Source organism: Zonotrichia leucophrys, chromosome 3 (assembly GCF_028769735.1).
Source record: "Zonotrichia leucophrys gambelii isolate GWCS_2022_RI chromosome 3, RI_Zleu_2.0, whole genome shotgun sequence".
Lineage (NCBI taxonomy): Eukaryota > Metazoa > Chordata > Aves > Passeriformes > Passerellidae > Zonotrichia > Zonotrichia leucophrys.
Genome location: NC_088172.1, coordinates 93,603,454 through 93,631,364, shown reverse-complemented (window position 1 = coordinate 93,631,364; position 27,911 = coordinate 93,603,454). Strand labels below are relative to the sequence as shown.

The following is a 27,911-nucleotide window of genomic DNA, read 5'->3' as shown; positions in this document are numbered from 1 at the left end:
ATTATCTCTTGACATATTCCATAGGTAAGAAGCAGGATTGTGTTTAGCACCTTCATTTTTTTACAACTCCCATTCTGTAAGAAATTCTATGATAAAATAACTGCACAGCACAAGCTCAAAGCAGTAATCACACTCTCACCATGGCTGGGAGAGCCTGCCTTTCACACCTACAGGCTTAAAATAATTTCTTACTGCTTGTGCTTTTTAAGTTTCTTTAGAAATTCCAGCTTTTACATCATAACCTGGCAGCTTATCTGCATTTGTGCAGCATGGAAGCTGCTGCCTCAGACCCAAGAATTAATAATTTCAGCTAGTCAAAGATCATTAACTTAGCAACTTTTTGTTCTTGTGCATTCTTTTGAAAACACTCATCAGTAAACAGGTCAGCTTCTGCCCTCAGTAACTTTGTAAGGCGGCAAAAACCCAGAGTGTGCTCCTTTCCAAAGAAAGGCTAAAGAAAACAATGAGGAGTTCAGCTCTTCTGAAAATGAGAAAGCTGGAATACTTAAATGAAAATTGCTATTATATGTGAATAATGTCCTAGTGTAATAAATTGTTCAGATGGTGCTTGCCTGCTGAATTAATCAGCTTTCCTGAGACTTGAGAAACTGCCCCACTGAGTTTACTGAGCTAGAGAGAGAGAGACTGGTGTGACACTAACGCAATCCTGAGCTAGACAGAATCCCTCCCCAGTGGCTATTTCACAGCAAGAGCTGTGAGCCTAATAACCTGGGAGATGACAAATACCCTCTTAGCTCAGCCTGAAGAAGTGTGTAAGTGTGACCCTTGTTATCCCCCCTAACCCATGCAGCAGCTGTGGGATGGATCTCTAGCAGATGAACATGAAATTCAGAGCAGCCCCTGACCCAAGCTTCCCAACAGGAGCACAGCCTGTTAACCAGTCACCACATCTGCTTTTGGCTTTCGTCTAAGAAGAGGATTTAATTCTGGGCGTCAGAGGCATCAGAAAGGCAGATTAGGAGAGCACGCTACTCCTCCCCCTGCAGTGTGTTTTGTTCAAGGGGGTGGCCCAAGCCAAATCCTCCAATTTCAATCTGCCCATCCCAAAGTTTAGGAGGTATGGAGATTCTGGTTTGTTTCCTGATGAAGACAGGAAGCTTACCTGAATGTTTGGATCCAGGGCCAGACTCAGGGCCACTTCACTGAAATCAAGAGTCTCAGACTGAAGAACATCTTCCCACTCCTTTGCTGATGCTCCAGGACTCCCATCTCTATGGAAATAAGCACCCCTTTTTTGGATAGCAATCATGCTAAAACAGCTCCTCCCAATCCTAAGCTGAAGTTACTAATGCACATCTTTACACATGAATTATTTCCTACATCTATGTTTTGACAATACACTTAACGGGAGTATTTTTCATGCACGGGGTGTACAAAGTGAGTCAATGGAGTGTTTGTCCTTAAACCACTATCATACATGTATTTTTGCCAAAGGAAAAAGGGCTCTAAACCCTTCAGTACAGACAGTATCTGGCTTCCAGACAGTGGCACAATGTAGTCTTCCGCCTTCATGGTGTTGTTCATACAGTGTATGTCAAAGGCTACTTCAAACCTTCGAGGTATGCAGGTGGCTGTCCCTTTTCAGGGCAAGTGAAAGTCTCTCTCATGACCATGGTCCTTTAGAGCTTCACCTTCGTTCCACTTGACACTCCCACGTTCCTGATGAAGGGCATCCCTACTTTTGTAGGACAGAAGGAATTTTAAAGGGCTTTACTTGGTTCTGGTGGTTAAGCACAGGTGAACAAAAACAAACCAAAGAAAACCCCAGCCAAACAATGCCTGCCCCCTGAATGCCTCGTAGCATCTACACCCATCCTCTGCTTCCTCTCCCCTCCCTTCAAGTGATGCAGTGTGACCACGGTTTTTCCACTGCCCTGCCAGCACCCCCACAACACTGTGCATTCAAGGACTTTCGAAGACTGGATTGCAGCTGGACCAAGACTGGAGAATGTGCCATCGTGTCACCATTCAGCGCCGTTGTATTTCTTTATTTTGGTTTGGATAGACGACGCTCTTCCCAAACCCACTACAAGCCCTGCCAGCAGCAGGAGACCTCCAGGTCTTCCACAGCAACGACAAGTTTGGCATGGGAAAGCCCAGACATGAAACACTCATGGCAGTGAGCCGCGGCTTGACACGGAAGCGGAGGACGCACAACTGGGAAAAGCTCACAGGAAGGGCATGACGACAACCATGCGGATGAGTTGATGCAACAGCAGCTGGGCCTTGCAGTTAACAACAAACAGTTCCCTGCATCCTCCCTCCCCCTCGTTCCTTTGACTCTGCTGGGGCCCCGGTGGTTTGAAGCCTCTCGGGTTAGTAGAAATTACAGCCTCAAGGGTGGCACTTTTGGAGCAAGTTTGCACAAAACAGGAGGTGACGCTGTCCCATGCCTTGCTCGCGGTGTGTTGGGTAACGGGACATCTCTGCAAGGCTCAGGGGCCACGGGGGGGAAAAGTCAAGAGAGGGTCGAGGGCACTCAGGGCCCCTGCTGGGTTATGTGGCTCTTGTTTCTGAGGACAGGGTCCTCGTAACTGCTAGCACAAGGTGCTGTGGAGCTTTCCAAGGGCAAGCCCTGCTGCTGGTATCCGTAGTTGACGTTCCCACAGGGGAAGTGGCGGAGCCTAAAGAGAGGCACTTCTTTAACGCTTGCGGTTAGGGAAGATGGCTCTAAGAGCAGGGAGGAGCCTGGCAGCCTGCCAGTCACAATGTTGGGCCCCACAGTACAGTTTCCTTCCTGTCCCAAATTCTCCCTCTCGGGCCTCTCCTTCTCCAGCAGAGAACTGTTTTTGCTGGCCTGCTTCTCCGCAAACCAGGAGCCGTAGGTTGGATTCCAGAGGTTGGTGGGCTTGTTTCTGGAGCCCCGGCTTTTGTGAAGCTCGGAAGGGGGGTTGGACTGGGCATAGGCCATGTTGATGTGTCCTCCCCCTGTGGCTGACTGCACCTTCCCCGGCCCTGGCTGTTCCAAGGCTCCCATTTTCCCTAGAGATTTTCCAGCAGTGACGGCTGATGCCAGGGGTGGTGGAGATGGCAGGGTTTGTTTGTCATCCTTTCTGTCTTGGTGTGTTGGGACCAAGAGAGGAGGAATTCCCTCTGGATCGTCGGGGTGCATCGCCACCTTCTCCTCCTCCTCAGCCGATGGACCGTATTCCACCGGCAGGGCGGTGTTGATGACATCGGGATCCTGCCCAAGGGAACAACGGGAATTCCTCAAAGCCTGCAGCCATCACACATCTAGCAGCTGTCATGCTATGATCTCAACACATCCCACCACCCAGAGCCCACATTCCATCAGGAGGGGATAGACAAAATGCAGTTAGGTGTGAGATGCAACAAGATATCCTTAAAATCCAACTCTTTAAAAGAAAGTAACCCTTAAACTCACCACAGAACAGTAGAGGCACAAAACCAATGAAAAGCATTTTTTATGTCCAGCAAAATTTCCTGTGGGAATGCTTTTTGGAATCTCTATCATCTCAGAGTTCATAACACTCTCAGATAATATTGAGAAAGTTGGAACCATGTAAGTATTGCCTCCACATGAGAAGGGAGGAATGGGAATGCAGAGTGAAGACAATACTAGCAGACCCCTTGAAGCCTGAATCCACAGGGGCTGTGGTTCTGAGCTATTTAAGCAGTTTTGAAAATTAAAGTGAGAGAAAATGCAGTGATGTTGGCAATCTTTACTTATTGCTACATGCCAGGGCAAGCTACAGATAGCAGAAAAATATGCCTCCCAATCCCAGGATCCAAACACACATAAAAGACAGATCCATCTTCCCAAATAGCAAGGGAAAGCAGACTGACTGAAGTGAAAAACAGTGAGATCATACAAGGAGCCTGTGCTGATGCAGGCAGGAGAACATTTTCCAAACTGCTCTATTCCTCAGAAGCTAAACTGGTGGTAAAAAATAAGTAAATCAGATTTACTGATTTTCCCCATTGCCTAGCCTAAGAATCCCCACTCCTTTAGCCTGGCCATCTCTCCACCTGCCTACTCCAGCCCTGTCAGATTAAAAAAAATTGCCAACAGCTGCTGAAACCATCTGCAAAGGATGCTCTGAGCTGGGACCATTGCTGTTCAGTGCTGACTGTGCCTTAAGGGTAAACACTGGGATGGAGTGGCTGGGATGAGACATGTGAAAGCAGCGCAGGTGCTGCCCTGTCTCTGCTCTTTTGCTTGTTGGAATCTGTGCCTCTATAAGCAGAAGCAGGGCTACAGGTGTGCTCTTTGTAAAGCTCTGTCAGCCTGTGCCTTTCAGCAGCAAGAGACAAGAAGATCAAGCACCTGGTGAGGTGAATATCCCAGCCTGACATCAGTCTCCTTGGACTGCTGACTGCATAGTGCAGTGCTGCCTCCTCATCTCGAGTCCTGGCTTGTCTAGAGAGCTCCTCAAGAGGAACCCTCTCCACCCCTGCCATCTGAGGTGAATGAACACGGATACCTGAGTGCAGTACTCAATCCTCTCCAAGATTATGGCAAAGTTTGGCCGGTCCTCAGGCTGGTGCTGCCAACACTGGGTCATGATGCGGTAGCTGGAAGGGCAGAACAGGAGATGGTTGTGAATGGCAGATCCCGTGGGATGTGCCAACTGCTCATGGCAGCTTGGGAATCACAGACAGAATTACAGACATTCAGCACCATTCTTGCTTCTAATAAATTAGAGTTCTCTGCCTTCCCTGGTGTCACAGTGTTCACAGGGGTCTTATGTTGAGGGAAGAGATGGAGATCTGACTCTATATTTCAGAAGGCTTGATTTATTATTTTATGATATATATTACATTAAAACTATACTAAAAGAATAGAAGAAAAAGTTTCATCTTAGAAGGCTAGCTAAGCTAAGAATAGAATGCCAAAGGATCATAACAAAGGCAGCTGTCTTGGCCTCTGTCCAAGCCAGCTGGGGCTGTGATTGGCCATTAATTACAAACATCCAACATGGGCCAATCACAGATCCACCTGTTGCATTCCACAGCAGCAGATAATCAATGTTTACTTTTTGTTCCTGAGGCGTCTCAGCTTCTCAGAAGGAAAAAATCCTAAGGAAAGGATTTTCATGACAAGATGTCTGTGACACCCTGGAGTGGGACAACTGATGCACTGGTGACCACTGGAGTGTGACCATCAGTGGGGTGAAATGCACAATCTTTCAAAGAATTACTCATCCACCTGAAATCCCTTGCACAACACACTAAAGGTAGGCAGGGCTACAGATAAAGGAGCCCAGTTTTCCCTGTCTGTGAACAGTTGGATGCACTGAAGTTTCACAGCTAACCTAAGACAGAGAAATATTGTGTCATCTCTGACCAAACAAGCAGTGGGCAGGACTTCTCCAATGGGCCCTGATTTATTCTCCAAAACAAAAGAAAAATTAAATATTAGAGAAATCACTGGCACTAAAGATTAATAAGGCAGATTAGCCATGATTAGGTCAATCTTAAAGGTCATTAACTTTTGAGTACAGAAAAAGCATCTGAAACAGAAACTTAGTTGCATGAATATATCAAAGTTATAGTCTCATACACAGGGCCAGGGCAGTTTTTAGGTGGATCCATCCTTCCTCCATTGGTGACAAACTCCAGAACCTCCTGGTTGCTTTTGCTGGGGTAGGGCATGTATCCCAAAGAGAATATCTCCCACAGCAACACGCCAAAGGACCTGAGCACAGAAACAAAGGAAAATAAAGTGAGGGATACTGGAATGACCATCACCAGTAGTCATTCAATGCCATCAGCATTGCTCTTTGCAACCCTTGATCAGGCAGTTGGTGGAAATCCTGCTGTAGGATCCAGACATAAATAAGCTGCACAGCTGTAACTTTAAAACTTTTAACAAATATCAGTAGTTGACTGCTAGGTGAGTGAAACCTATGATGTAGGTAGGTAAACATGTTTGCTTTGCCCTTGTACTCAGCACTGCTCAATTGGAGGTAACAAAAGTACAAGTCAGGTTATCCTTTTCTGAGACACTGACCACTGCTGGAGAGAGAACTTTTGGCAAAATTTCCTCTGGAATAGCCACCCTGCATGAAATATCCTGCTAGTGAACCCCCACTGGTGCTCTGAGGCCCACAGGCCCCACCTGTCACTCAGAGAACAATGAAAACCCTCCCCAGCACACACAGCCCTGGCCTGGGCGCTGTGGCCTGCAAAGCCCTGGGGACAGTGGCTGGGCCAGTGCCCCTCCAAAGCATTCACCTGATTTAATTCACATTAAAGCTGTAGAGAGATGTGCAGCAATGGGGAACTCCTCTGCCTGGTGCTGAGACAGGCAGAGCTCAGCTGTACAATGAGTGTGGACCTCACCCTCTGCTGGGGCCTGCTCAGGAGCTGTGTCCTGGCCACCAGCCCCGTCCCCCTCCACACACCCTGAGCTCTTTCCTCCTGCTCTGCCAATTTTCCTCCCCACCTCTGGCCACTGAGGAGCTCTGAGTGCTGCTGTAGGCCAGGAGAAAGGCAAAACCCACAATGCAGGATACCATTCTCCCTGACTGGCAGGATGGATCGTGCCTGCAGCCTCCCCTGCTGCTTTCCTCAGTGTGGGACTGATGCTTTCCTGCTGGAGCAGCACCTGCATCTGCTCTGCTCTCCCTGCCCTGCAGTCCCCACCTCTGCACAGGCCTGATCTTTCTGCTTCCTTGTCTCCTCAAACACTGCTGCCTCTGAAAGACCCAGCTTGCCTTTTTAGTATGTGAAAAATGAACAAGAACATGTGTTTTTTACAAAATATTCACGGTTCACAAAAGGGGTTCCAACACGGCCAGCAGAGGAAAGGAAGCGCACCATGTGTCTGTTTTTGATGTGAAGATCCCTTCCATGAAAGCCTCAGGGGGCATCCATTTGACAGGCAACATTGCACACCCACCCTTACGATAGTAGCTGGCTCTGCAAAGAACAAACAGAACAAAAGAGTCAGCCAAGGATTCAGAAAATGACATCAATATGGGATTTTTGTAATTACAAATATTCAAATGATGAGCCTGAGGAGAGACTAATTTAGGTGGAACAATCTAAGTGCTGGAATGACCTGTTTCTTCTCATAGAAGTAGTGGAAAAGAGCAAACCATGGAAGTGATGTTTAATCTACATCACTTCAGGCCTGATCTGGTGAACCAGTTATCCTCATGCTCCTAGGGAATTACTAACACAGTAACTGCTGCTGGCAGAAATTCCTCCTGCCCCTTTCAACCACAGCAAGATCTCCTCACCTCATCTCACACATGGTCATCCTGGGCATATCCAGCAAGAATAAACCAAACCTATCCCATATATACCCAGTCTAAAGCCCTGGGAGTAAAATCCAAACCCCTCAATAGGAACAAGGAGCTGGGACAGTGACACAAAAATGTTCCTGAGACAGAAGTCACAGCAGTCCTTTGGAGTGGCTGTCATTTAAAATAAAACCTGCAAGCCCCAAATGCCATGCTGGCAGTTGCAGGAGCTGCTCATGCAAGCTGCTATCACTGATCACAAGAGCACAGCCTGGGTGCTCCAAAGGGTGCTCCTGGACAAAGAAACACATGCAGGCTTCAAAGGCACCTTTGAAAGCTCAGCACCAAAGTGTTCATCTTGGCAGTCAGTTCTGCTGATTGTGTGAGGGTGACAGATGCTGCTTTGTCCCAGCAGAGCCCCATCTGACAGTGGGGCTGCATGGGGGCTCTTTGTGGAGGGAAAAACCCAAGAAGCTCTGATACACTTAGGTTTCTGAAGGCAGCACTCTGTTTGCAGCACCTCAGGCTGTGATACTGTCAGAGCTCAAGCTGAGCACAGCCAAACCTGGCTTAGTAATTGCACAGGAGAATCCCCAAGGAGGGAAGAAAAGAAGGCAAGGCACTGGAATGAACTGTGCAGGTGACTGAGCATGAGGCATTCCTTCTTCTGAGTCAGGGCAAATCAATTCCTCAGCACAGCAGGGTATGGAGCTGCACTTCTAGAGGTGCTCTGAGGAAGATGAAACATCAAACTGCAGCCCTGACTGCTCATGGTCATTAAAGATTTTCTGGCACTTCTTGCAAGAGCAGAGGTAGTTAACCCTGTGTCCTGGCTGAATTCCAGTTTGGGTGATTACATTTTCCTGACCTTCTGCACCTTCCTCCTTTAGCTGCAGTAAATTGAGGAAATTTACTGATGACACCAAACCAAAGGTGCAGGGGTAGCATCAAGGAGAGAGATTAAACTCAGAATGATTTGGGATCACAAAACAAAGGGGCACATCAATGCCATTCAGCGTGGAGAATGTAAAAAAAGGAAACTGAGGACAGAATCTAAGAGGGAGGGAAAACCTTCCATGACCATTAGACTTCACTGCCCAGAAAACTGTCCAGGACAGTTTAAGGCAAAGACCAGGAGGGCATCAGCTGGGATTCACCAGGCTGGCATCTCTCCACTCTCACCTCACCAGGTTACGCAGAGCAGCACAAGAGGCTGCACAAAACTGCTCCTCCCCCATTTCAGTGACCTCCCACTTGCAGGTACCCTGGGCTTGGCTCTGTTACCTGTAAATGTCCCGGGCCATCCCAAAGTCTCCAATCTTAGCCACTCTCCCAGGCCCCCGACAGGTAAGGAGGCAGTTCCTGGCAGCAATGTCCCTAAAAGGAAAGGGGAGAAAAGAAACAGAAAGAGAAGAACCACTTAATAATTTGAAAGTTTTTCAAGTCAAAAAGTAAACAAAATATAGTACCTACTTTCTTGAGCTGCAGAGAACCTAAACAGCCAGAAAAGTCAGTGTTTATGGATAACTGCAATGTCCCCAGTTCCAATCTATCCCCACAGCAGAAATAGTTTTGTTCTTTAACATTTTCTCTTTAAACTTCACATAAAATCTTCCAGTTGAAAGGGTGAGCCTCCTGTGAGCCTCCCTTCACCCCAGGAGTTATTTTTATGTCTCTAAGGAGTGCAGGAAGAGGAGCTTATTTCAGAATGTACAAGTCCCAACATCCAGCTGTCTGGGCAATGATCCTCTGATCTGTCCCTACTGTGCTTGTTCAAGTGTTGTCAAAAGGCTGTTGTACTGCCAGAGACAGGTGTCAGAACACTGCCAGAACAGTGTGCAGGTGTTGCTCTGAATACTGAAGCTGTGGGCCTGAATCTGTGTATGCAGGTAAAGCTCCAAGCTCCACCTCTGCTGGGCTGGAGTAAACCTTGAGGTCTGGATAACACAATGGCACAACTTTTGGTGACGTCTGGATAACACAATGGCACACCTTGTGGTGAGGTCTGGATAACACAATGGCACACCTTGTGGTGACTCTCAGAGCTGCAAACTGCCACCTTTCTCATCTCTACTCTACAGGCAGATTCTATGTGCTTGCCAAGCACCCTGTTTTGCAGGAGCAATGGTCACCTGATGTTGCCCTTCTGGCTGTGCTTGTGCAGGTGTTTGAGAAGGGGAGAAAAAGCTTCCAAAACGAGCAGACAGGCACTAAATAAAACTCATGACAGGGAGAGACTTAAAGACTTTTGTCACACTGTGTCCATTTGCAGAGCAGGCAAATAGGCTGCACAAGTGCAGGTCCTGAGACAGGGCTCAGAATCTTTGGCAAAACTACAGACCTTTGCCAGCCTGATTTATAGCAGCTCCTTTCTTCATTGTTTCTACAATTCTGATTTTGTCTCCCTGTTTAAAGGTATCCAGCCACTAGAGTGCAGCAGGACACAAACAGATGGAGCAGGGCATTGTGAGCCCCAGCTGGCCTTTGTGCAAGTCCTGCCCAGGCTGGGCTCACCCACCTGTGAATGAAGTGGTTCTCCTCCAGGTACTGACACCCACAGGCAATGTCACGGGCCACGTGCAGCAAATCCAGCATGGAGAGGGAGGAGGGCTGATTCTGCCAAAAGACAAGGGACACATATGGGTTAAAAGCAGAAATATGGTGTGGTATGTCACTGCTGCAGTGCTGGGAGCTCTCCAGCAAGTGACAAAGGGATTAGGAAAATGCACAGGAGAGAGTTCATAGCCATGAACTATGAAAGGATGTGCAGACACAACGTTACACAGATCCCAGAGACAGAATCAGAACAGACAGAATCAGCTGGCTCTGACTTTCCAGCTCCATTGGGATGCCCCTGTAAGAATTTCCCCCAGTTCTCAGGGCACATCTGAATTTTCAGCACGATTTTTGAGATCTGGAGCCTGAACTGTTCTTCACTGAGTTTCTCTGTATTACTGCCAGCTCCTCTCTAAAGTCACCTTGAACCACGGGAATGACATTTTGTATAACGGCATGAGTCACATTTGCTCTTTCCCTCCTCCACATCTGTGTAGGTTTTATCTTGCCCCTCAGAGCACTGGCACAGTTTTGTGTAGCCAATGGCTATGGAAGACTGAGGCTGCCAACTCCTTGTTCCTGCCCCTGTGATGAAGCCCTCAGCCCTTGCCAGGAGGAGCCAGATGCTCCGGTGGAAAGGGCAGGATTCACACTCAGCCCCTGCAGCCAAACCACAGCTGCTGCCCTGTGGTGAGATTCAGTGATGCCTGAGGTGGGAATCAGTGATTCCTGTGGTGAGATTCAGTGATCCCTGTGGCCAGTCCTGTGGGAGAGGGGAAAGTGCTGCTGCCGGCTGAGTGATGAGAAACAACCGGGTGGCAGTGACTGCTCACGGTACAACAACCATTTCATGGCTAAGTGTTTATCAGCCTTAGTTATTGCACCAAACAAGCTTATCATACTCCTTGGCTCTCTCTTAGGACACCAACCAGTCAGCCTAGTCCCCAAAAGGCACACCTGCCCCTGGGGTTCTCACACCAGTGCAGAAATCAGCACAGCTTCCCCAGTGACAGGGGCTGCTGGCTCTCCAGCCCATCTCCAGGTGCATGCCATGCTGTGCTGGCCACCCCACCTGAGCTAAACCACTGCAAACTGGGACTGGAAATAAGTCCAGGCTCTGCAGCAGCCTCTAGTTAAGCAGTGGTCATTGGCTGGTAAAACTAAAAGACAAAAAATCAACCAAACAAAAAACCACAAGCAAAACCAGACAACAACAACACCAAAACAAATAAACAGACAAACAAAACCACAAAAACCAAAATAACCCCAAAAAACCCCAAAAACCAACAAAAAAAACCCCCCACCCAAACACCTCACCAAACAACAAGAAGAAACCCCCCCAAAAAACCAAAACAAACAAACAAACAAAAAAACCACAAAAAAGACCCAAAAAAACAAACCAAAACCACCAACTTATTGTCCTCTGAAGATATTAGGAAAAAAAAAAAACCTGGCCTCAATACTTGTCTCAAATAATTATTTGACTCTGTGTGAACAAAGCCTGTTTTGTTCAATGCAGGCCCATAAACCAAAATGTAATCTTGTTCCACCTGCCTATATTTTATTATTTACACAGCATAGTTCATTGCATATATATACTTCACTGATTTTTTAAAACACTGGACTGCATCTCCCCTTAAACTTTTCTCTTTACAGAGTAACTGTTTTCTGCAAACATAAAGCAGCTCTTTCCCTGCCATTTTGTTGGGTAGGGGGAATAATCTCTTTTACCTCTGTGAGTTAAAGTGACTCACCAGCTACACAAGATGGCTACAATAAGAAAGAATGCACATCTTTTTCCCTTGCAGGGCATAACCAAGGGGAAATTAATATCTCAATCTACCCATTCCCTGCTCTTTCGAGCAAGGGTCAGAAACCTGAAGTGAAAACTGAAAAACTGAGTAAAAAGCCCAATTCTTTACTCTACAATCCATTTCAGACTCTGGATATACTGCAAAGCAGTCTGTAGGCTGAAGCCACAAGCTGATTTGATCTGTATAGCTTTTTTCTCTTTTTCCCTTTTTTTTCTTTTTGCTTTCCTTTCCTTCCTTGGATAAATTCCTTCCACCTTTTATTTGGCTAAATACAATCCTAAAACAGATGTGACTGCCCAGCCAAGGACAATTTAGCCATGTAATTTGTTTGAAAAATGGAGGTTTGGGATTCATTTTGCAAGGGGGCAGCCTTGAGACAAACCAAAGGATTTGCTTTACAGCCTTTGCTCCCCAGATGAATGGATGGTGCCAGCTGCAGGGCTCCACTGCTCGGGGCAGTGGGCATGCTGGAACCAGTGCTGTGACATGTCCCAGGTGAGGCTGAATCTTGCCAAAGGTGAATGAAATTGTGTGTATTGTTCAGTGTAATCACTGCTCTGTGCAACTGGCTGCACAGCACAAAAGAGGGGAATCATTTATCCATATATGATATCTCTCCCAGAGTTGGGCTTTGATTGCTGTGCTGTGTGTGAGAAAGATCAGCACTGAAACTCCCAGAATGGACAATTCTGCAATGCTCACACTGAGCTAAGGCTCCAATTCCAGGAGCCTCTGGATCTCCCAGCCTGCCTCTCTGCAGATGAGGGGGAAGAGGTAATCCTGTAATAGATGTGAAACTCTGTTAGAAATGGAACAGAGAAAGCCTTCAGGGCTGTCAGCCAGGGACTCATGGGGAATTATGAATCTGAACCTTATGGAGAGGACCCAGCTGGCATAAATGGACACATTCCACAAGAATCACTGGTCTTGTACCAGTGATGATCATTCGTAGAGTCCAGAAAAATCATTACATATTGGCTGAGCTGAAACTTCATTTTTTACATGAAGAACACAGATGAACACGCAACAGTGCTGGCAGCATCTCCATCTCTCATGAAGTTGGATCCTGTGTTCTGATACCTCCTGCAGGTGCTTTAGCTTTCCATTTCATGTCCCTGCAATGCCTTCAGTCACCCCTTCCCTTCATTCATCTTCACCATTCCCTCTGCTCCCTTTCCTCCTCTCTTTCAGTGTGCAAGTGCACAGCAGCATGCTGCATGTGTCTTGTTCCAAGCCACACAGGTTGTAGCTGGCCAGTGGCAACTGGAGGTCTCTCCAGCAAGGTGCTTTCTTTTTCCATTAGCCTTGGAATTAGTGCCAAGTTAATGTCTTTAACACCTCTATTACATCTATCCAAAACTAGCAAGTAAATTTGGTGTTACTGGCAAGGAAGTGCAAAGAGCAACTGGGGGCTGAAGGTAGAGACTGAACATGTAAATTTCTTTTTTTGTAATTAGGCTGAAAGCAAAAGTAGGTGGGAAAGACAAGGTAAAAGAAATTAGCTGGAAAATACAAAAGTGGAAAGTGAATAAGGAGAAAGGCTGTAATTCATATGGTGCTTTCTACAGAGTAAGAAGTGCATCTCTGCCACCCACCCAGTCAGATAGGGCTCATGTTCAATTAATTCTTTGTGGAAGCAAAGCTCATCAAAGCCTCTTTACTCTGCACTGTCCCTTCTCTTTCCTTTCCTTTCATGGCCCTGAAAAGCTAGACATCCAGCCTGCTATGCCTGCCTTCTGCCTGTCTTCCCTGAATAAGCAACAGGAGGAACAAAGCAGCTCAGGGTTCATTAAGAGCAGTGCAAAGATACATCCACCAGCACTGAGCCACAAGGCCCTGTGTACAGAGACTGTCACACCTCGAGTGTATGCAGAGGGTAAATCCACTTCCAGGGCTGGATCCCATACTTCACAGAGCACAGTGCCCTGCACACATCTCAGCTCTCATCAGTCATAGTCTCCTTGCCTCGCAGTTTGTGAGCCAGCAGTCAAAAACGCACCAGAGGCTGATTTCTCAGCACTCACAGGTGCCACTGGCCCCTCAGGAGCTGCCCCAGCAGCCAGATAATGAATTAGCCTGTCATCCTTGCCAGGCAGACACCACATGGGACGCTTGCAGAAGCAGGGCAAGGCAAGGGGAAAAAAGGTATTAGAATGGAGCAAAACAGTGTGGATCTGTGTCTGCACAGAGACAGGCTGCCCACGTTCACCCAGCTGTTAAAGAAGGAATGGAGACTGCTTTTCTGGATCAGTTCCAGCTTGCAAGTACCCATCTGCATTTGAAGCTCAGCTCTTCCAAAGTGTGGGAGACATGGGACGAAGCAGGAAACAGAGGCATCAATCCAAGGTCTGCTTCACTCCTGGGAGCAAGTTAAATACAGAAACCAGGGAGAATCTTCAAGCTGATGGGAAAAGGCCTTGTGCTATGGTCAGTCTCAGGTAACCTCAAACAGGTTAGGAAAAACAAGTGTCTTAGGTTGGAAATGGGGATGAGTATTCTATTCCTGTTATCTTCTGTTAATTGGGCAGTTTTCTTTATCTCTTCCACAACCAATCCCCCCTCCAGGACATACCTTCTGTTAATGGGCCAATGAGTGTCACTGCATGATTGATAAAATTCCATCATCCCACTGGGATATGCTCCGCCCAGGGGGAGGAGCCAAGCATTCCTACCTGGATATAATCTGAGATTTGGAGCACCACAGGCCACCTTTTCCCACTGGATTCCCAGAGGAGCAACTTTCTTCTCCACTGGATTCCCAGATGAAGACCAGGCCCATCTACATCACCTCCGGACCTTCAGAGGAAAACTCCACCCTTCTACAGGATTCCTGCTCCAACAGAACCACAGCTGGCACTGCAGGAGGGCTGCAGCCACCATTTCAATTTACTGCTACCAACACCCTGACCCATATGGTGTCAGGTTGTATTCTGACTCTGTCAGTGTTTTTTTTTTTGTGTTTTTTTTTTTGTACTACTGCATTTTTATTTTTAGTTGTCCTAGTAAAGAACTGTTATTCCTATTCCCATATCTTTGCTTGAAATTTTAATTTCAAAATTAGAATAATTCAGAGGGAGGGGGTTTATATTTTCCATTTCAGGGGAGGCTCCTGCCTTCCTTAGCAGGCACCTGTCTTGTCAAGCCAAGACAACAAGGAAAGAAGATGAATGGAAGGAACAACTGTGAAGGCAGAAAGAGAAATACTAAAGAAGCAATGGAGGGAACCATCAGCCTCTTCTGCCATGGACTATCACAGGGGTTGCACAGAGCTATTGCTGACAAAAGCAGAAGTTGTGGTAAGGAAGAACTCATGACTGAGGTAGGGCCAAACAGAAAAAACTCCTCAGATCAGAAGGCTCCCATGACTTCATCCTGTCAAGATTAAGGGCTGTTTCATCTACAAAAGGAGCTGGCTCATTTTACTGCAAGTGGGTAAAAATTCCTGCTGTGCTGGACTAGTGTTCTTCCTCACAAGATCTGTACCATCACTGAGCTGGCCTCTCTAATTTAAGCAGCCAAACCCCATCGTGTTTCACCTGCCCATTCCCAGCCCTTGCACAGCCTGGCAGTTTTGAACAAAGCATTTACCTGCAGCATATCCTGTCTGTGCCATTTTACACTGCACTGGGTGAGAGTGGGGACCACATTGCAGAACATGAATTTCCCCATTCACCTACCATCAAGTTCAGCCCATTTGCAGGAGCATCTCTAGGTGCTTCAGAAAAACAACTTCTATTTATAAAGTCTGCTTGCTCAGATTTCACACTTTTCTTTCTGGGTGTTTAGCCTCCTTATCCAGGAAGGAGCCACTTTATTGCAACCTATTCAAGACTGCAGTGCTTCTGAGTCTCACAGACCATTTTATATGTCTGAAAACCACACTGCATGGAAAAAATAAAAAAGTTGATCTGTGTCCAGACGCCTCAAGGAAGAATCTTATTGATACCTGTTAGAGCAAATTTGTGTCTCTCTTGTACTAATAAAATGCAGCATTTTGTCCTCTGTCAAACTTAGAGACAAAATATGAAGCTGGGCCGAGCCTTAAACTTCAGCAGTATCTGTGTGACTTTCTGACCCAGGGACTGAGAGAAAGCTTTATTCTTCTAAACTACTGAATTCTCTCTAGAAGTCATAATTTATTTCTTCCACATTTGTAGCTAACTGTCTCTTCCTATTGATGCTGATTTCAGTGGGGAAAATCTTTAAAACTCTGGACTAAAGATATTTTCTATTAAGTTGACAGCTCCAGGCTGGATTGTCTCCTTGCCTGTGCCAAATTTGAACTGACAGATATCCACAGAAATGTATCTGATCAGCAGTTTAAATAACAAGTTTATATTTTTAATATTACTAGCTCAATATTTCCCCACAGCCTGCCCCCAGCTGGTGAAGAGAAGGTAAGAGTTGAGTTTAACTTTTTTTTTTAGACTTTGCCTTTGTTCTTTTTTTAGGTAGTATCTGCAATGTTATCTAGCAAAGTCCAGAGATGAGGCACCTCTGCATAGCCCCAGCAGCATCTGTTCCCTATCCTGCTGGCTTCTGCCTCCACAGTGGTCTCACAACAACAGGAATTTTGTGACCATCTAAAATGCTGGGAAATAGTATCTGCATAGATGAGTTTTCTAGCTAAGTGTTTGCCTTGTGGCAGCAGCCCCCTAAATAAACCACAATTTAGTCTTTCCTCACCGGTCTGGGCCGTGTCTCCCTCAGGAAGGATTTGAGGTCTCCCCCAGCCATGAGCTCCAGCAGGATGAAGCGGGGCAGGGCCTGCAGGCTCACCCCGATGCAGCGCACGATGTTCTGGTGGTTGAACTTGCTGTGGAGACAGGGACACACAGTTGGGGAGCAACTTCGACCCAAAAAGCACAGAAAACATTGAAACCCTTTTGCTGCAGGGAATGTTTTTGGGGTTTTTTTTCCCCCCCCAAAAAAACAATCTCAAAGGTAGGGCAGCTGGATAAAGCTAAAGCACTACGCCTGCATTCTGTGTCTGTCCCAACCATGTTGGGACAGACAGACGTGGGGAAGCAGTGGCTTTTGGCTGCTTTTCCTCTCCCTGTTTTCTGCATTCTTTTTGAGCTACAGCAAGACTTGTGGGGCATAGGAAGCAGACAATGTCTGATCACAGAGAAAATTCTGCTCTTAATTTCCCCATCCAAGAGGCAGAAGCTGGGCTAGGGTAATGTTGTTCTAAGTAACACACTGACATGGGGATCTGCTTGTGGGGGATGTTTCTTCAGGTCAAGTCTTTAATACTTCCTTATCTCCCCACCTGTCAAATGTGATGGGAAAGTAGTTCCATGTATTCTGTGATTCAGACACTGACATATGACATGACAGCCCCATAAAGTCAAGGCCATCTGTTAGTTTTGACTAGCCAAACCCAAATTCCTAAGGTATGTTCTCCTCTCTAAGAGAAATCAAAAAGATCTTATTATCAATTTTAAAATCTTGGCTTTAAATTTTTCACTTTGGGTAATGAAAACCAATGTGGATCCTTTTGAAAATAAAGCCTTTAATCATTTGGTGCCTTTCCATTTGTAAGAAGAATAGAAAAGGATGGCAATGCCTGTTCTATTTGTGCTAAAACTACTGTATAGATGTGCTGAGAGGACACCACCTATGAAGAACACTTTTTTCTTTATTTTGTTGGGCTTTGCAAGCCTACACAAGCGGTGTTGATGTGATTCATACACACCTAATAATGAGAGCTTCCATGAGGAAGTCGAGCTCATCTTGCTCTGAACACACTTCTGGCAATGTCTGGAAAAGAAAGAACAGGTTGACAAGGAGAAGATACTTCAACTTAGAGATTAGAACACCTTGGCACTAACACTGTCTGCAGCAATCCTCCTTTCTCAAAAGAAACCTCACCCTAAGACAACCACTAGAGTATTGCTAAACTAGACTGTGAAGCCGGTTGAAAGGTAAATATCATAACTCTTGGCCCATCAAGGCCATTGTCCTCCTCCTCCCAGCAAAGGAAATAGCCCAGAATGCACAGAGAAGTGTTCAACATATGGGACTCTGCTGTACAGAGGATGAGGAGTGAGGTCACAGCTCCTGAGTTCTCTGCAGTTCAGTGATCCTCCCTTCCTGCAAGACTGGGATCTGTAATCGGAAGCAGAACTGTGCTGCTATGTAATCTCTAAGAGGAAACAAGCTAGCTAGACTGCTGAAGGCCTGGAGAACTCTACCAGGATCTCTCAGGAATTAGCTTCACATCCAATGCATATCCATCCTGTAAGGGAGTGGTGAGATGCCTGGAAAACCAGCCAGCTCCTACTTGCAGGGTCTTTGATGCATGTGCCAGCAGCTTTTGGCCCTGTGAAGACTTTTGGACAGATTACCAACCAGGTGTAGCATGGGGAGGATGGACAGAGGATGGATTTAGCTCTCATTCCTGCAGCCTACTGTGGCTCTGTGGGAAATCTTTGCCTATTTACTATTCACAGTCCTCTTTTAGTAGTCTCACATACCCGTATCCTACAAGCTGTACCATTAAAGTGTTGCAACAGAGCAGCAATATTTCTAGCCACGTCCTTCAGGACTTATAGCAATGCTTCACTCATCTTCATTGTTACAATGCATTGGGACTCTTGGGTGAAAGGTGCATGAAACCATCATGATAACTCATTCACTGTCACTTACTTTCACAGCCACCTGCAAGGGAGTGGGGTCGCTGGGGATCCCTGTCACCTGACCTTCATATACCTCACCAAAGGCTCCGTGGCCCAAACCCCTGGACAGACCAGAGAAGACAAGAAGGTTTTACTACAGAGAACACACATTATAACACTGTGGACACAGCTCACAGGCTCACAATTTTCATGGCAGTGTAACAGGGAGAAGTGGATATTGACAGTATGATCTCACCAGACCTTGGTGAGGTCGTCCATGAACCTACATTTTATTCAACTGGAAGGGAAAGCAGTCCATGGAAGTGAACATTCCCCGCTGAAATCGAGCTGCTGGCATTGCAGCACGTAACAGAGAACACTCATCTATGGCTATGGCATCAGTGCTCAGTGGTGGGTGCTCCAAAACAGATCAATAAAGACAGGACTTGAGTCTTGATGTTTACACACCCTAAACACATTAACAGTTCCCCTGATATTTCTGCATCACCATTAAACAAAACATTGAGCAAGAAACTAGGAGGCACAATGATTCTCAAAAGACCTGAATTCTACAGCAAATAACTTTTCCTGACTTATTGTGTGATTCTGGGCAAGTACCTTAGCCAGTAAATGGTGATGACAGTGCTTTGTAAAGCACTCAGCTCTAAGAATTTGTGCTGAGAATCGTTTCTGGCAGTGATCATGTTATGAAATGTACAGTTTTATTTTGAATAAGATTACAAGAAAAAAAGAAAGGAATAAGGGTAATCGTACAATAGATCCTGTTCAATGCCCTTGTGATACAGATTTTGCATACCTGTCTATTCAGTCCTCACTCTCTTAACCTTAAGTCAACTGGTACAACAACAGCTATTTCACATCAGTGGCCAGTCACAATGACATGGTGAAATATAGCAGGGGATGAGGCTGCACCCCAAATCCTGAGTCCCTCTTAACCCTGCATGGGCTGCACTTTGGGCAGTAGCATTTCCAGCCTCTAAGAGGCATTCCTGCATCTCAGTTGGGTAAAAGGCTGCATGCACTCTCCTGTTAGAGCCAGGTCTGGGCTGAGGGCTGCATTGATTCTGTTCTCTGCTGCATCAGTGGACTGCTTTTGCATGGGCTGCTGCCCTCCTGAACAAGGAGGAACAGCCAGCTGCGTTGTTCATAAGCTCTGTCTGTAGTTTTGCCAGGATAGAACCAGTCTGGGCAGTGAAACCACACCGAGGACTCGTGTTGCCTGTGACTCAACCACTTTGTGTAATAACATTTTGTAGGTATCAGCTTGAGACACCATTCTTGGCTCTGCCTGACCAACCTATTACAAACTGAGGGGATAAGCCAGATCTTTACAGCTCATAACTCACCCTCCTTCCAAAAAGTCCACTTTTCCTTCCCTTGTCAATTCCCAGCTGTATCCTCTGCTGTCTGTTTGCCACACTTCAAAAATCCTTTCAAAGTCCAAGTGACAAAGGGAGCAGCAGCACAGGGTACACTGGAAATCTCCAGGTGCAGTCCAGCAAGATGTGCAGGTAAGGGGGAATGAGATAAGAGACAGCAAAACATTGCAGACTGCATAGACTGCTCTGAGCATAATTTGTTTTCAGCACCTTAAGCTTCTCAATTTCCCAAGGACTCCTGCTTCCACTTTTTATTTTTTTGTGTAACATTGCATGGTACCAGGGTACTGTCACATTCACAGGTATCCTGCAGTAGAGCAAAGTGTGCAAGAACTCTGAATTTTCAAGCTTTTCTTAGGAGACACTTTAAAGCTTTTCAGAAGTTCACATCCAGACATGATTATCTTGCTGGCTTTATATCCCTGTCTTTTTAATACTGTCTGGCATTTTTAAATCCATTCCTTTCCTTGCTATTGCACTTAAGGATGTCATTGTCTTTACCAAAGACCCCATCAAAGATTTTAAAAAGCCTTCTACAAGCTTCAGCCATCCCAGAATTTCATCAGCTCATGGCAATGGGCCATTCACTGCATAGCCTGTAAAAGATGTAACTGAATTACTGGTGATGACTGTTCAGTTCTCCTCACAATCCCAGGAGATGAACACTACACTTGCAGAAGGTCAAGGTGAATGCCAAAATCTAGTCCCCTCCACACGAGCCTAACTACTGCAGCTTTACATTTTATGGAAAGGGGTCTGGACCTAAAAGTGCACAAGAATTTGCACAGAGCTGTGTGTTCACACCTCTCTAGGAGAGCAGGGACGTGTGGGTGTACAACATGAAGGGTGGGGAAGGCATAGATGGATTTACCGGATCAGGGAGATGTTTTTTCGAGGCACCTCTTTAAGGTCACTAATGGACGTGGTTTTTCCTGCAAAGCAGTAGTTGGGGTTGTAGTCTGTCATGATGGTGGAGGTACGCAGCTTGCTCAGTTTGTACTCTGGGCTCTGCAGCTCCATCTGCATGGCTTGCAGCTCCTGGTGCTTGCGGCGATACACTAAACAGGAGAACACAGTTAACCACAACCAGAGACTGGAGTTGGGACAGCCCTTCTCACTGGGATTCCATTCTGCTGTGGCCAGACTTCAGGGAATCAAACCAGCCAGTGACACTGGCATGTTTCTGTACATCAAATAATTACAGATAGAAAATGGGATCTGAAGATATCCAGGAACCTTTGATTTACAGATCTTACAAAGAAACAGGCTTGCTTGTGGACTGTCAGGAAAGAGTAAAATGAATTTCACTTGGAGAGATCTCAGAGTTCTGATGTTGTTTTAATGCTCTATTTAGTTTAACCAGACCTTCCAAATACAAGTTCAGTTTGAAACTTGTGGGAGGTGGGGTATAACTGACTTTCCTAAATCACACAGAAGTGACTAAAGTCTGAAATTAATTATTGCATCATATTGTTCAAAATGGATAGCCTAAGCTGTTTCCCCAGAATAACACATTGTACATAAAAAATAGCCAATTTTCCAAAACTTCCTCTGTTTCTAAACAAGAGAGTAGGAGCCCATTTGAAGTCACTTTATGATATGTTGTATTCCTTGCATCACTTCACTGATGCTTCTGCAACAACATTAAAAACCACATCTTGAAAGAAGACATCCTGAGGATATTCCCTGAAATAGTAACTGATATTGCAGGATTTTTTCCAAAAGAAGATGACAATCAGGAGCAGGTTAAATCACTATTGATTTCTGTGGGAGCTGGGTTGAGCCCAAAGACTGTGACGGCAATAGTTACTGCATATTCTCCAGCAGATGTTGCTCAGGGGAAAAATTGAAGGGGTAAACACGCACTTGCAAAGGCAGATGGATGTAATGACCTATCCACAAACCCTGCCTGTCCTCCATTTTCCTCCTCATTGCCTTTGCTTTGATTTTTTAAATCGTTGCCCTTTCCTGAGATGGAAATGATAGGCTCGTTGGATGGAAAGAGGATTACTCTTCCACTCCTGAGGAGTATTTAGTCATTGTAAAAAGGCACTGTCAGGACAGAAATCACAGACGTAGGACCATGTGCATGCAACTGATAACTCCTGAAATTCTTAAAACCGGAACAGCTGTGCAGATCTAATTTCCTGCTCTTGGTTCATCCCTCTCCTTCCCCAGACCACACACAGTGTGGACAAAGAAAAGTGGCAAAGCTGTGGTTTGAATCCCTGACTCCTTTTCATTGATTCAGATCTATTCTGCTTGCACCAAATGCAGGCGAGTGAGTGTTTAAAATAAGAACATGAAAAAGTGGAAAATACCTTTTAGAATTTCAAGCAAAAATGCCAAGAATACCCACATCCTACTAAGGAGCAGTTTGTGAAAGGGGAACCTATGTGAGAGTTGAATCTTAAATGTCATATATTAGGAGGTGAAATCTGTACATAGGCACACAAATAAAGAAGATTTTAGGCATTAAACAGCACCAGATCTCACAAAACCACAAGCGGCTGTGTTCTGGCAGTTGCACAGTACAACACAAAAACCACCATCTCTTTTGAGATGCAGTCAGTAACTGAAGCCTCCTCAACTTGGTCATTGTGGTTAGAAACAACTACAGAAATCTGAAGATGTGTGTGGGAAGGTGTCATTAAATACAGCAGTAGCTCAAAACCCGAATCCTTTTGCCTCTCAGGGCCCAATTATCCCTAGCTCAGATCCAGCCCTCATGCGGAAATATCTTTTGCAGAGAAACACTCACCTATCATGATTCCTGAAAAAGCCAAAATTAAAGCAGCCACCAATGCTGAAGTCACTACAGACAAGACCAAGGAGAAAGGGAGACGAACCACTGGCTCAGCTGAAATAGAAAGAAGGAATTACACATTTGAAATTATCTTCCAGGAGCCACTTTTTTGCTGCCAGATTTTTTTTCTGCTCTTCTTTCCATTTACTCATCTGCTGCTCCAATAGTGTAGGAGCAACCTCTGGCATGACCAGTTCTCAGGATCTATGACTTCTCATACCTCATTGTTTCACTTTCCTCAGTTAATATCAAGTCATTAAAACAGATGGTTCACTATCAATGAATTAACATGTGAACTCCCTGGGTGGGAAAACAAGACCATAAAAAACAGGGGCAGGAGGTTGTGGGGGTGAAAAGAACATTACATTGTTTGGGTTAAAGTGCTGCTATCAATGCCAAATCACAGCAAAAGCAGGAGGAGGACTGCAATATTTCATTTCCTAAATGCATGTAATCCAAGCAGAAAAACCTGATAACAGTGTGGTGAAGCTGCATCCTCATGTGGGATCATGCTATTAAGGTTTACTTCACCTTGACAAAATGACCATACTTTTTACCCATCTTACAGGCAGGAATGGTAAAAACACAACAATTTTCCCATGCCAGTGACAAGCTGAAAGCAGGATCCCAAACCCCTGGGGTCACCTGCTCTAAATGCTGCACAAGAATAGGAAGCAAACTCAGTAATGGAGCTCTGAGCACCTGGTATTGAAAGAAAGGCAAGTATCTTGTTTTATTTACTGTATTTATTTTTTCTCAGAGAAATCTTGCACAGAATTTCTCACAGCTTCTGAACTTTTACTTTCAATGTCCAATTCCTCAGGAATCATATTTTCCTTCACCTTGCTTTTTTTTTTTTTTTTGGTTCTTTAAAGAACTGGTCTGAAATTTAAGTTCAGCTGGAAAATTCTTTCAGCAAGCAAACTTTTAGGATTTCAGAGCAGACTCTGAACACCAGCACAAGCAGACACAAAATTTGATTCTGCTCAGATCTGCCCAGGATGCCAAACACATACTGCAGAGCAAAGCAGCACTGCTGCTCAATGCCTCACTCCTCACCATTGATGAGGCCACATCCTGGCAAAACAGCTCTGCAGCATACACCAGCAGGAAAGAAAGTAACATTCAACTGCAGCCAGGTTTAAGAAAGATTAGACAGCACTTTCAGGATGTCTTACAGTCCAAACCAGAGCCTTTGGCCACACATTTTCTGTCCCACATGTTAGCAGTACCCCACACACCTACTTACCTGTGCAAGACACACCATCCTCTGCCAACTCTGTGCCTGGCTCACAAAAGCAAATGACTTTTTGAGTCTCAAGATCAACATGGCACTCGTCCATCTCACAGTGACTGCAGTTAAGGTGCAGCCTAATTTCCACCTCTCCGTGCCCCTCTGTCACTAAGGAGTGGATGAAGAAGCTCAGTTAATTACTGTAAAGACCATTCTCATAATTTCCTTGGGTTCACCCTTTTCTTTCCTGGACTTTAGTCCCTCCAAGATCAATCACTGCAATATCTTCAAAACTTTCTGGCTGAATCCACCAGGCCAGAGTGCATCTGCCTTTGAAAATACTTCTGACTGTTCTAAAGGAAACTTCTGTTTTTTTAAAAAACAAGTAGGTTTTTTTTGGTTGTTTTTTTGAACACATTGCAAACACATTAAAGACACTTACTTCTGGGAAAACACAGGTTGGAGTTGCAGTATTTATCACTCCCATGCACTACTGGGCAGCACCTAGATATTTTACGAAGGGATGCTCTAAGCAATTTGTTTGCTGGTGAATAATCAGATGTTTTGTCTGTTTCTTTCCTAAAGTATCTGAGCTATGAGGTTCTGTTATCACTTTCCTTGTCCAAAATTGTTCTGTAGCCTGGTAGTCTGTACTGCTGGGAGTGTTTCCTAATAGGCTTGATGCTTCCTCTCCCTGTTTTTTTCCTGCTACTTCTGTCTATTCTCTGCTGTATTTTATGCACTTTCTGCCTCCTCATGTTCATGCCACTGAGCTGTACCCCAAAAGGTTGTAAGGGGTACTACAATTTTTAAACTTAAGTAAGCCCACGAGAAGACCTCTGACCAGTATGAATACCTTTAAGTGCTGGAGTGTATAAAGTACCAATTGGATTAATAAAGGACACACCATCCTCCCCATCCATCTCTGGGTCATTGTCCACTGCAGCATTGCCACCTACGTCAAACCAGAGGTTACCTTAACAGACTGAGGCTCATAAAACAATAACACACAGATAAACATGGCAACATGCATGAATTCAGCATATTTAGGGAGGCATCCAAATGAAAAAACAGAAAAATTAAAGCCTTTAATATATAGGGAATATTTAGCAAGTTGTGGTGTGAACTTCTGGACTTTAGAACTTCAATTTATAATGAAGCTTGTGACAATTATTATCAGTCAATTAGCTCTGTTTAGGTAGACTGTTCCAAACTAAGGCACAAACTTCATCTTTAACCATTTGGATGCTGTGAAACACACAAGCCCCTGTTAAAATTTATGTGGCCAAGAGACTGGAAAGCACCAGTACTCTAGGGCTCAGTTAGTACCCTTGCTGATCAAGGCATGGACTGTATCAGCAGAGGGAATGGATAACCTGGTATCCTTCCTCTCCTTTGCCCCCTGAAAGCAGGGTGGTCCACCAGGAGTAGGGACTGAAGGAATTTATGAGTTGCTCATTTCTGCTTGAGCACATGGAACATACCAGAAGTAAAGTATGGGCAATAGATAACAAATATAAGAAATACATATATTTTGTACTTCAAGCATGCAACAATTCCCCCACCCCACCCAAAAATAGCTTTTTCCCTTTAATTGTCTTCAGTGAAATAAAAAAAAAAAATCATGTGAGTCATTCTGTTGGAAAAAAGAAGCATTACACAGGAACATTGGTACAAAACATGCACTTAATCATTTAAACTCATTATTCCTCTCAAGATTTCTAGTCTACCTTATACTTAATTTAAGCTGTGGAGAACCAGGTGTTAAAGAGTCCACCACAGTGCAGATGGCTGCAGAAACTATGTGGCCCAGGCGACTATGGGTTAGTAGAGATCTTGAATCTGGCCCACACCAGTTGTAATCAACATAATGCCATCTGACAGCTGCCCTGAGACACAGAGGCACATGAAATGAGCTCCTTGTTGACTGAAGTCATATTAAGAGGGGTGCTGGCTGGCAGCCTGAGCCTCTGCTCCCAGAGACCACCTGTGCAGGACCAAGGCAGGGCAGAAGCTGCCTCCATTCCTTGGCATAAAGCCTGGCTGCCAGTCCCCAGGACCAAAGTCCTCCCAACACAGGTGCTGGCAACGGGAGCACATTGCTGTGGCTCCTCCTGCTCCAGCACTGTCACCCCAACGTGAGAAGCTCAGGAATCACAGCAGGATCTTAATGTCACATTTTGCAGAGCGCAAAGCCAGGGCTGCAGCTGAAGGACTGGCCTCTGGCTCTTTGCTCAAAGCCTCAATGAGTACATCTAGTGCTAAAAAGGCAACACACAGACATACTAGTACATAACAGTCAAATATGCTAGCTACAGGAGAGTTATCATCAGCATTTTGCTGAGCATTAGCACTAAAGGAGGGGAAGGGACACCTTGAACACGAAGCCACTTTACCTATATATCCTCCGCCTCCTCCACCTGAGGAGCACCCCCCTCCACCCCCTCCGAAACCCCCTCTTGTCTCCCACCCCCACTTCTTCATGGCCTGGGGGCAGGATCTTCCTCCAGTAGCACCTTCCAGCAGGGATTTTCCTGACCACAGGAAGGAAGTGTTATCATTCCAGCCACCTCCACCACCTGCAGGTGACAGAATAGAAAAGGCACAGCCAGGGGTTACTTTTTGTGTAAAAAACACTGGAGGGATCTGCAGGACAAGCTTCCATTCAGAACCCCTCAGCTGAAAGTCATCATCTGCACCTCTTTTCACCTACCATACATGCAAGGACAAGTATTTTCTATAGAAAAGGTAAAAAGATATTCCTACCTACTCTCCAATCACTTATTTCTGGTTTTCAGAGCCTTCCCCTTCTCTTTGATAAAACTCTCTTGAAATAAACTAATGCCAATTCTAAAGTAGAAAAAACTGATTTTATTGTAAGGGGTGTGAAAACATTTCCCACTCCTACTCTCCACACCACATACCAGTGATTCACTTTCAGCTCTGCTGCTTGCTCAGTCCAAGGTCTCTGCACAGAGACTTCTAGACATGGTGCAATTATTCTCTTTCTGCATAAGCCAGAGAAACTCTGAGTATGTCCACACAGCACAAAACAGTGCAGAGACCAGAACAGTCACACTGGCACTGCAAACTCCCACATCAAAAACCAAGCAACTTTGTTTATGAGAGGTACTGCATTATTTTGGGAGAATCTAGCCATTGTTATGGCTATACCATCTCTGAAACCCTTATTTATCCCAAGTATCCAGCACTGTGGGTACCTTCTATTTGCATGTGTTATAACCCTCTCTTCCCCCTGAACTGTATTTTCATGAGTTTTGCCTCACCTTCTTGTGAGGAGGAGAAATCTGGGAGTACCACATATTCACAAAGGTTTTCTTAAAAAGAATAAACTCTCCTTACCTGCAGCTCCTGAATTTCCATTCAACCCTGGAATAGAGGAATCATTCTCCAGTCTTTCTGGATGAAATGTGTCCGTTTTGGCCCTGTAGGCCCTGCCACCACCCCCTGCTGCAATTATCAAGGGGACTGGCTCTCCGTTCTCCATCTTAACAAATTCAGAAATAAAGGCAATGTTCAAACTGAGCCAGACATGGAAATGGAAGTTCAGCCACATCATAATTACTGCATGCTGCACCAAGCAGGCATCTAGGGCTGCTCAGCACTGCACACTGTCATTGCATTATTTATAGACCCACACCCAGAAAATTAATGAATAGAAAATTAAAGAATAGTCCTACCAAGTTCTGCTACAGGAAACAGCAGTGTCAGTAGCTCTATGAATTATATCTACCATGGTGATGGCTCTTAGAAAGCCTGTAATGCCCCATGTCATGACTCTTATCAAATGAAACAGCTAAGGAGCACTGCTCTGCACACTGAGACTAAGAATATTGTCTCAGCTAGCACAGGACAGGAACCATCAGATGTCCACAGCTACAGGACTGCCAGCAGAAAACATACAGGCTATCCTCAGCTTTCCTTGTCAGGCTAAATGTATAGCTGATGTCTCACATTCTACAAGGACAGAGGTGAATGAAGTCCTGCAGAATTTGCCCTTTGCTGTAGAACTCTGCCTCAGCATCTTAGTTTTTATTGAAAAAAACCCAAATCAACCCAGCTGAACCCATTATGTTTGCAAAGGATACTTCAAACCACTGAAACAAGTGTGGCCATATTGAACAGCAGTTCAAAGAACTGTGAAGGGCCAACCCACATCCCTGCATGTCTCAAGTGGAAATTAAGGATACCCAGAGGTCACTCTCTAGACCATCTCCCTGAGGTGCAT

The 27,911-nt window shown here is 45.4% G+C and overlaps 1 protein-coding gene across 3 annotated transcripts in view; it reads right to left on the bottom strand.

Annotated features, from left to right (window-relative positions):
- The window catches only part of ALK (ALK receptor tyrosine kinase), a 305,084-nt gene that overhangs the window by 1,736 nt on the left and 275,437 nt on the right, over positions 1-27,911 (bottom strand). Inside the window, exons 15-29 of one of the 3 annotated variants that reach the window (XM_064709335.1) lie at positions 27,026-27,170; positions 26,059-26,241; positions 24,519-24,617; positions 23,678-23,830; positions 22,384-22,482; positions 20,494-20,680; positions 18,254-18,344; positions 17,301-17,365; positions 16,289-16,418; positions 9,751-9,848; positions 8,517-8,609; positions 6,805-6,906; positions 5,546-5,680; positions 4,467-4,557; positions 1,124-3,205 (exon numbers count right to left, since the gene is read on the bottom strand). In XM_064709335.1, coding sequence (XP_064565405.1) covers positions 2,501-3,205; positions 4,467-4,557; positions 5,546-5,680; positions 6,805-6,906; positions 8,517-8,609; positions 9,751-9,848; positions 16,289-16,418; positions 17,301-17,365; positions 18,254-18,344; positions 20,494-20,680; positions 22,384-22,482; positions 23,678-23,830; positions 24,519-24,617; positions 26,059-26,241; positions 27,026-27,170 — 2,376 coding nt within the window. In that variant the 3' untranslated portion in view covers positions 1,124-2,500. Of the gene's footprint in view, positions 1-1,123; positions 3,206-4,466; positions 4,558-5,545; positions 5,681-6,804; positions 6,907-8,516; positions 8,610-9,750; positions 9,849-16,288; positions 16,419-17,300; positions 17,366-18,253; positions 18,345-20,493; positions 20,681-22,383; positions 22,483-23,677; positions 23,831-24,518; positions 24,618-25,392; positions 26,242-27,025; positions 27,171-27,911 lie in introns of those variants that run through there. The other 2 variants (XM_064709334.1, XM_064709333.1) reach the window with 2 other exon arrangements.